Consider the following 10,460-nt stretch of genomic DNA (forward strand, 5'->3'; position numbering starts at 1 on the left):
ACTCATTTCCGAGTGCATGAGCTTTGGCAAACTGAATTGTTTTCAATGTCTGGATGCAAGGTATTACCCAAGTCCTGATGTATTGCCAAGGCCTCCAACCTGTAAACAGGGCTGCAACACTGGAGCAGGGCCTCCTGACATTTTCCTGAATTGCAGATGTTGCCCATTGCTGTAGGACCTCTTCTGTGGGTGGTGAAGAAAAGAGCCTGAAAAGAAAAGTCTCTCGGCTTTTAGGTTTGCCAAATCCTCCTTTTAGGCCCTCAAATCTAGGGAGGGTTGTCTACATGCAATAGTTGAAGCCACTTCTGGCTTTATCCCCAACTGGTAGGATATAGATGTTAAGGAGTAGCATGCTGCTTGGAATGACTGTGCAGATCCCTCTAACACGCTTAAAATCCTGGAGATCCCAGGGGACCGTTTGCAGAAACGTCTTTGTGCACTGCTGTCCCTTTTGTTCAGGGGCTTGCTGAGGCCATCTTGGGCAAAACAAAACTACTTTTCCTCTAGTTTATAAGTCAATAACTAGACTTCATCATCAGTGATGTTGCAATGATGTCATGTCATATGGTGCTGAGGCCTGATAGAAGAAGACACTTATGAGAGGTCTGACCGCTATTTATACTTAATAAATATTAATAGTTTACACCAGCTTAAAATTGAGTCCTCATCTGTCCAGAGCCCCGAAAAGTAGCTAATGGTATTCATACTTGGTGGCAAGTGTGATGGGACCCAGAAAAATGGCAGTAAATGACATGGAGAGAAGCTCAGCAGCAGTAGGAAGTAGAGGATGAATTTTTTGAGGCATATCACTTCAAGACAGGAAAGCTATGAGGGTAGCCCAGCAACCAGCACAGATAGCACCACAGGAGATATGATCTGCAACTCAGATGAGCATTGAGTTCAAGCCATCATTCCTGGAGTATGAAGATATTTCTCAACTATCAAAGCCTCTGGAAGGACCAAGAAAGGGAAGTGTGGACTTAAGCCATTTCAAACTATTCAGCTGTGAGTGTGCAGAACTACAAGTATGCTAGAGCAGTAACGGGAAAAGGAACAAACCATGTATTTTCCACGTACCCATCAAGAGTGTATGCTGTGCATGACATAAATGAGGCCATTTTAGGGAAAGTTAGCCAAACAACAGTGAAGGATAGAAATTCAGAAACAGCCCAGTCCAAACTGGAGCTGTTGAGCCAGTAGTGAACACTGAATAGCAGGATTTATTCTTTTGGGGCGATTTCTAGTGCAGGTGTCATAGTCAGTTGTAGAAAAAGTAATTTTAACTTAGGTCTAGGCACAAGCACATCTATTTGTTTAGTCACAATTTGGAGAAGTCCCAATGCTTTTTAACTGAGAGCAATTGAAGAAGACCTTTTGGTGATTGGATCATAAAAAAACACCAGTGGAACTTAATTTTTTTCAACAGGTAGCAAGGTGGTCACAAGAGCTGAGAAGTTTTGGATTATGGATTTAGAAAGAGATATTCTGCATCTATTGTCTTAATGCAAATTGAATGGTACTGTATTGACTTTACGAGCTTTTTAACCAGTTCCTGTTTGGGAGTGAGCAAGTGATGGGAGTCTGACCACAAGCAACCTTGAATCATTTTTCTCAAACCTCTTCTATCTGCTGCAAAGCACCTAAAATGGAAGTTACTCTGCTTTCAGAAATATAATTTGGACTTGAAGTAGAGGCAAGGGAAGCAGATATAGAACATAGAACATAGAACATTACAGCACAGTACAGGCCCTTCGGCCCTCAATGTTGTGCCGACCGGCCATACCAATCTGAAGCCTATCTAACCTACACTATTCCATGTACGTCCATATGCTTGTCCAATGATGACTTAAATGTACGTAAAGTTGGCGAATCTACTACCGTTGCAGGCAAAGCGTTCCATTCCCTTACTACTCTCTGAGTAAAGAAACTACCTCTGACATCTGTCCTATATCTTTCACCCCTCAATTTAAAGCTATGCCCCCTCGTGCTCACCGTCACCATCCTAGGTAAAAGGATCTCCCTATCCACCCTATCTAACCCTCTGATTATCTTAAATGTCTCAATTAAGTCACCTCTCAACCTTCTTCTCTCTAACAAAAACAGCCTCAAGTCCCTCAGCCTTTCCTCGTAAGACATTCCCTTCATACCAGGCAACATCCTAGTAAATCTCCTCTGCACCCTTTCCAAAGCTTCCACATCCTTATAATGCGGTGACCCAGAGCTGTATCCTATCTCCTCTGACTTCAGACACAACTTCCCACTAGTATCCCTGATTGGCCCTAATCTTACTCTCTTCATTCTTTTATTCCTTAAACACCTATAGAAAGCCTTAGGGTTTACCCTGATCCTATCCGCCAACAACTTCTCATGTCTCCTCCTGGCTCTTCTGAGCTCTCTCTTTAGGTCTTTCCTGGCTACTTGTAACCCTCAAGCGCCTAACTGAGCCTTCACATCTCATCCTAACATAAGCCTTCTTCTTCCTCTTGACCAGAGATTCCACTTCCTTCGTAAACCACAGCTCCCGTGCTCTACAGCTTCCTCCCTGCCTGACATGTACATACTTATCTAGGACACACAGGAGATTTTCCTTGAATAAGCTCCACGTTTCTAATGTGCGCATCCCCTGCAGTTTCCTTCCCCATCCTATGCTCCCTAAATCTTGCCTAATCTCATCGTAATTGCCTTTCCCCCAGCTATAACTCTTGCCCAGTGGTATATACCTATCCTTTTCCATCACTAAAGTAAACACAACAGAATTGTGATTGCTATCACCAAAGTGCTCACCTACTTCCAAATCTAACACCTGGCCAGGCTCATTACCCAGCACCAAATCTAATGTGGCTTCGCCCCTTGTTGACCTGTCTACATACTATGTCAGGAAGCCCTCCTGCACACACTGGACAAAAACTGACCCATCTATAGTACTCGAACTATTGTTCTCCCAGTCAATATTTGGAAAGTTGAAGTCCCCCATGACAACTACTCTGTCTCTCTCACTCCTATCATTATCAACTTTGCTATCCTTTCCTCTACATATCTGGAACTATTCGGAGGCCTATAGAAAACTCCCAACAGGGTGACCTCTCCTTTCCTGTTTTTAACCTCAGCCCATATTACCTCAGTTGATGAGTCCCCAACATCCTTTCTGCAACTGTAATACTGTCCTTGACCAACAATGCCACACCTCCCCCCCACTTTTACCATCTTCTCTGTTCTTACGGAAACATCTAAATCCTGGAACCTGCAACAACCATACGTCTCCAACAACCTGTATAGGGCTGTATTCTCTTAAAGCAAGTTGATGAAACTAATATAAATTGTGAAGTGTTCTAGATTCAATAAAAAGCCATGGCATAAATTTTACTTTGATAAAGTGGCCATATTGTAACCAGAATTGAGATTTGAATAGCTATGCAATGTGCAATTATTTTATAAAGTTGTTGTCCCTTTGATCCTTGAATGGGGTTTTATAGCATGGAAAAGGGCCCTTTGACCTACCCACACTGGTCATCAAGAAGCATCTTTCTACTCCAGTTCCATTTTCCAGCAGTTGGCCTGTAGCCATGTATGTTATGGCATTTCCAGTGTTCATCTCAATACTTCTTGACTATTGTGATAGTTCCTGCCTCTACCACCCCTTCAGGAACTGATATTCGTGCTCACCATCCTCTGGATGTAACCTACTTTCTTAAATCCCCTCTAAACTTCCTTCTCTTTACCTTCAATCTATACTCCTTAGTTATTGACCCCTCTATGAAATGTAGAAACATAGAAGATAGGAGCAGGGTGAGGCCATTCGGCCCTTTGAGCCTGCTCCGCCATTCGTCATTACTGCAGATGCTAGAATCTGTACTGAAAATGCTGGAGATCACAGTGGGTCAGAGAGCAGCCAAGGAGAGAGAACAGGCTAACATTTTGAGCCTAGATCATGCTGATGAGTTCTGAAGAAGTCATCTAGGCTCGAAATGTTAGCTTGCTCTCTCTCCATGGATGCTGGCAGACCCTCAGCCTATTTAATCTCTCTTCATAGATGAAATATTCTAGCCCAGGCAACATCCTGATGAATCTCTTCCGCACACTCCCAGGTGCGATGGTGCTATAGTGTGGTGACCAGACTTGCCGTTATTGCTCCAGTTGTGACCTAATGCTATGTACAGCTACATTGAAACATCCTTGCCCTTGTATTCAATGCCTCGACTAATAAAGGCAAGTATTCCATACGTCTTCTTAACCACCTTACCAACTATCCTGTTGCCTTCAAGGATCTGCGTACTCACCAAGGTCCCTCTGATCTTCCATTCTTCCTTGGCTTCGGCCATTCTATCTGTACTACCTGACCTTGCTAGTTCTCTCAAAATACATCATTTTTCAGGATTAAGTTCCATTTGCCAATGTTCAGTCCATCTGATTAGCTTCTCTACATCATTCTGTAGTCTAAGGTTTTTCTCCTCAGTATTTACCATACCACTAATTTTATAGCTCTGTAACCTTATCAAACCTCCTAAATTCACATCTAGGTCATTAATATACACAAAAAACAGCAAGGGATCCAGCACCAAAACCTGCTATACATTAATGGACACTAGACTTCTGAACACAAAAGCAATCTGCAACCATCTCACTTTGCCTCCTGCTAGTAAATCACTTCTAGATTTTAGTTGCCAAATTGCTCTGGCTTCCATTGGCTCTTAGTTTCTTGGCCAATCACTCATGCAAGACCTTGTCAAAAGCCTTATGTAGACTACCTCCATTGTATTATCCTGGTATACACACCTAGTTACCTCCTTGAAAAACTCTATTGAACCTGTTAGGCATGATCTCCCCTTGATAAAGCCATACAAACTATCCTTGATTAATTTTTGCCTGTCTGAGTGGAGATTAATTCTCACAATTGTTTCCAATAGTTTTACCGCCACTGATGTTAGAAACTGGGTGATCAGAATGTTCGCTGCAACCGTGGGTACACATATATAACTGGAGAAGTTGTTCTGATAACTGATGAGATAGATCTGATTTCACCAACTGAACAGGAAACGGAGAGACCACCTGTCCTACCAAATGCAACAGAGCAAAAGCAATGCTTACCACAGCAATGACTTTCCCTGCGAATACAGTATCACGCCAGGAACCAGCAGACACTAGACAAACAACCAACAAAATTTGCTTGGGTACTATTAGAAAGCCTAAATGTTTTGAAGTGTCTGCTTGTAATGTGTGCATCAAGACTGACAAAAATGAGACAGACTAGAATGAAAAGCGTTTTGTTTTGCCGTGATGAATTTCTTTATAGAACATCTCTGTGAGTACTATCAACTACAAATGAAAGTGCATGTAATTTTTTTAATGCAAAGGGGGAGGGTTTGGAATAGTATCTGTGTGCTGCTGCCTTTTGCCATGTACAACTGAACTAATCTTGCGTGGAACAAAAGTCATAGGCAGAAGCCATCTTTACTCAACACAGCAAACAGGAAAGTTCGGTTTAACAACAACTTGTATTTGTATTGAGCCCTTACTACAGGAAAATGTCCCAATAAATGAACACTATCAACAATAATTTGTGACAAGTAACCAAAGACTTGGTCAAAGACTTCATTTTAAAAGAGCATCTTAAGAGAGACAGCGAGGTTAGGGAGGGAGTTCCAGAGGCTGGGGCCCAGTCATCTGAAGAAGCTGCCACTCATGGTGGAACAACAAAATTTGGCAATGCAAAAAAGGATTAAACTGGAAGGGTACAGAGATCACAGACTGGTCATGTAGTCAATTAAGCTTTCATGAAGAAAGGAGCAGGGAAAGACAAGCTCTGTATCACAATACAACACTCACGTCATACCCAAATGTTGGGTGATCTCCAAGTAGAGGCAAAAAAACTCTGGTAGAAGATAATGGATGCTAAAGGTTTAATGTTCGAGACTACATTTAGCTCCATCTAATCTGATGAAATCACACAGTTTGAGACAGAGTAAAGAGTAATCTTGCTTAAAATCCTGATAGCGAAATGATGTATGATCAGTGTCTCCTAGTAATCTTAGATATTTAACCGATGTATTCAGACATGAAATGACATATACCTATCGTAGGTGGGACAAGATCCCACAGCCTCTGGCCCGGAGGTAGGGATCCATCCACTATACCACAACAGCCACTTGCCGCATAGCCTTAGTTATCATATCTAACTTCGCCAATGTAATCTTTATCTGTTGCTATTATATAATAAACTACATCTTAGGAAGACAGCTTCTCATCAAGACTTATAAGCAATTAATCCTTGACTGTTGTTAACCAAATAGAGCCTTTACCAAGTTTAGGATTGAGACCATTTTAGTCAATTTAAAAGAGTAGAAAGTTGGTGACAGCAATCTATCCCTACCATTGGCTGCTGAGCTAACTTTCACAACAAATTCAACAAAAAACAGCTTAGAAAAAGATTAATTTTGGGAACCAAAAAGTCTGGAAAATTCCACTCTGTCATTCTTAGATGTTCAAAACTAGTCCTATATCTCACTCACGACCTAACGCTTTAGGTATTAGAGATAACAAGGTGTAGAGCTAGATGAACTCAGCAGGCCAAGCAGCATCAGAGAAGCAGGAAAGCTGACGTTTCGGGCCTAGCTTTTGCATAGGATGATCTCCCCTCCAGCCTAAAAAGGTTCACAATCTTTGTCAAAGGAATTCAGTGAATTGGTGTCCACCACACAACATAGCATCTATTTCCAGAAGCTTTGGAATTTTTGCAAGCTCTCGTTACAGTCAAATCTGAATTGGCAAACATACTGAATTGTGAATTCCTTTAAAATTATTTTTAGTTTTGTACATGCTTGTATGTGTGGAGTGTAGTCACAGCTACAGATCTGTTCTTCCTGAATAGCAGAATGGACATGTAAGCCTTCACCTGTGACTATATTATTTTCTGATGTATCATAACATCCTCAGTTTCTATTAATTTTCATTCTCAAAATGTATAGTGGAATACACAAAATAGTCGCAGAGTGAGAATCCATTATTTTATTACTTTTCACCCTCCATCCTTTGCCACCCGTTCTCGTCCGCATATCCTGGAGAAGACATGGAAGAACAAATAGGGAATAATCAACAAAGGGAAAGCCTTGTGACCTACTGTTTTATTTCATATGATCTGTGTGTTATTTCTCTGCGGTAAGTTGGTATAAATATTTAGACGTCTAACGCTTGTCTGGATTGCTCCATGGATTAAACAAGTCCAACTTATGTTTATATCACTAAATTTTGGGATCAGGGTAAGTTTTTACGAAGTAGGTTTCTCACTGAGAAAAGTCGCTGGACTGGTATTGAGCTGTGATGAAAGCAAATCACTCACTGGACCCACTTAACAGGTGCATGGTGCTTAAGCTGCAGTGACAATGGGAAAATTTTTCAGTTTGATGTGGAAAATCCATGAAAGTAAAGTAACTCATGCACACAATATGTTGATAAATACTGACTGGCAAGGATGCTGAACAGAATCTCTGACTCAGTTTGAATAAGCATATTTATGACATGATAAACATTAGATAGTTTGTTAGAGTGGGTTTCATTTCTGTTTATACAATTTGTGTCAAAATGAAACCATATTATATAGGAAAAAGAGTACAATGGATTACCAGTCATTTTTTTTGTAAAACTGAATATTTTCTTAATCATTCACTGGATGTGGTGTCTCTGGGTAGGCTAACATTTATTGTCATTCCTAATTCCAACCAAGAAGGTAGCAGTGGGCCACCTTCTTTAACTGCTACAGTCTTTGAGTTGTAGGTACATCCGTAGTGCAATTGCAACAGGAGTTCCCAAGATTTTGACCATGTGATCATGAAGGAATGGTGATATAGTCAGAAGTCGAGTTGATGTGTGACTTGTTGGGGATCTTGCAGTTAAACCTTGCCCTTTTCATGTATCCGCATCCCTTGTCCTCCTAAGTGGTAGAGGTTGTGGGTTTGGAGGAACCTTAGTGAGTCACTGCAACACATCTTGCAGACAGAGCACGCTGTTGCCACTCAGTACTAACCACTGAGGGCAGCACAGTGGCTCACAAACCCAGGGACTCAGGTTTGATTCCAAACTTGCCTGACTGTCTATTTGAAATTTGCACATTCTCCCTGTGTCTACATGGGCTTCCGCTGGGTTCCTCCTGCAGTCCAATGATGTGCAGGTTAGGTGGATTGGCCATGAGAAATTGCCCTGTAGTGTCCAGGGATGTGCAGGCTAGATTGGTTAGCCATTGTAAGTATGGGGATAGCTTGGGGTTGCTGGGTCTGGGTGGGATGCTCTTTGGTGGGTTGGTACAGTGTCAATGGACCGAATGACCTCTTTTCTCCCTGTAAGGATTCAATGATTCCAATATCGGTGGTGAAGTGAATGAATGTTGAAGGTGATGGACAGGGTGTTAATCAAGTATGATGGTTAGTTCAGGATGATATTGAGCTTTTGCTGGAGCTTCAGTCATCCAAGAAAGTAGAAACTTTTCAACAAAGTCAACAATCAATCAAAGTTTTAAAAATCTCTTAGCTTTTCTGAGTTCTGTACATTTGGAACATTTAGGATTAAAAAATGGTATACTTTTCCCATTTTGGACAGACACATTTAAATTTGAGCAGCCTGAGGCCAGAGAAAATTTTAAAAAAGACAAACACAGAATAAAGTTCACATTACTCTTCTCCTTAGTCTCATAAAAATGCGTCATATTGCATCAGAATGTAGCATTGACACAGCCATCTCTGCATTCCCTCAGGATTAAGTTGTATGGGAAAATTGGAAGTAGGTTGAAGCTGGACACCATTGTCGATCCACAGGACGCATTTGCTTTTGGCCCTGAAAGGAAGACTTGCATTTCAATGGCACTTTTCAAAACCACAAGACACTTGAAAGCACTTTACAGCCAATGAACTTTGAAGCATGGCATCTACTGTAATGTAGGATATGCAGCAGCAAAGTTCCACAAACAGCAGAGTAATAAAATCCAGATCCTTTGCTTTTGCAGTTTTGATTAGGGGATAATATTAGCCAGGGTACCATGGAGAACTCTCCTGCTCTTCTTTGAAATAGCCTCATGGGATCTTCGATATCCATTTGAAAAGCCAATGGGACCTTGGCTTTATGTATAATACTAGATACGGGTGCTCCCTGGACTGGGATTTGAAGCTACAAATGTCTGACATAAAATGAGCATGTTATCAACTGAACAGAAGACAGATTCCCTTTGAGCGGTAATCTGTCCTCGAGGTGAACTGAGGTTTCAAACATTTTTCAGAATTTCAAGCAAATTAAACTTATGGAACCAATATTGCAATGGACATTATGCTTCTTATTGGTGATCTATATAGCATTGTGTGTCTTCCTCAACGTTGAGTTATACACAACATTGAGTTTCAAGTATTGAAAACATTACAATTAATGCTGTTAAAATGGAAAGCAATTGAATTGATGTACATTGCTTCTAAACAGAGGTCATATAGTGCAGTGGGTAGTGCCCTTATCCCTAAGCCAAAAACTTTAGGATTCAGACTCACTCAAGGTCTGGATGGCTAAGAAGGGGTGCTCATAAAGTGGCCAAGCAGATTGAGAACCCACTTGCAAAGCTGAAACAGAAATTGCTGGAAAAGCTCAATAGGCCTGGCAGTATCTGAGGAGAGAAATCAGAGTTAACATTTCAGGTCACTGATTTCTCTCCTCAGAGCCTGCCAGACCTGTTGTGTTTTTCCAGCAATTTTTGTTTTTGTTTCTGATTTCCAGCTCCTGCAGTTCTTTCAGTTTTTACCAATTTACAAATTCTTCCAATACACAACAATGGCAGGTGGTAAGAATGGGAGAGATTCCTAGTCCGCTATATGATGGAAAGAAATATGGAGCTTCTACCTTGTTATAACTATCCATGACTCTAAACTACAACATGTATATTGCCACCACAAACCAGACTCTATGAATGATTTGAAATATCTGGTTCTAAGGTATAGAATAGAAGCCATTTGACCCATTGTGACCTGTGCTGGTTCTTTAGTACAGCTATTCAACTAGAAACACCCATCAGCTCTCTGTTCATATCTTATGAAAGTACCCTTCAAGTATTTGTTCTAATTGTTTCATTACTTTTCCCCAAAAAACACTTCACAATTTTTTTTAGAAAGCAATAATTTATGTTAGTATCATACTGATACCCATTTCAAATCTTATAAGCAACATTGGCTTGTACATTGCGTGTTACTGAACTAGGGACACCTATTGATTCAAACAAAGTCCCAGGATTGATTGCCTTTTATTTTATTAAGGCCAGCAGAACTTTCTGGAAATCACCAGAAGTCTCAGATTTGACTGCATCTGCTAAAGATATCTTGTACATCTCTTGATATCTCTCCTTAATGGATGGAAGATCAACCTGTCAGAGAAAGAAATTAAATTCAGATTTTTTATACAATGTACGAAGGCTATTAACATTGTTATAAATACCATTTGTG

The 10,460-nt window shown here is 40.8% G+C and overlaps 1 protein-coding gene across 2 annotated transcripts in view; it reads right to left on the reverse strand.

Moving 5' to 3' along the window:
- Positions 1-10,245: 10,245 nt before the first annotated feature.
- The window catches only part of anxa13l (annexin A13, like), a 47,776-nt gene continuing 47,561 nt past the window's right edge, over positions 10,246-10,460 (reverse strand). For both annotated transcript variants that reach the window (XM_048528535.2, XM_048528536.2), the window contains one exon: positions 10,246-10,381. In XM_048528535.2, coding sequence (XP_048384492.1) covers positions 10,262-10,381 — 120 coding nt within the window. In that variant the 3' untranslated portion in view covers positions 10,246-10,261. The remainder of the gene's footprint in view (positions 10,382-10,460) is intronic.

This window comes from Stegostoma tigrinum, chromosome 5 (assembly GCF_030684315.1).
Source record: "Stegostoma tigrinum isolate sSteTig4 chromosome 5, sSteTig4.hap1, whole genome shotgun sequence".
NCBI classification, from domain to species: Eukaryota; Metazoa; Chordata; class Chondrichthyes; order Orectolobiformes; family Stegostomatidae; genus Stegostoma; species Stegostoma tigrinum.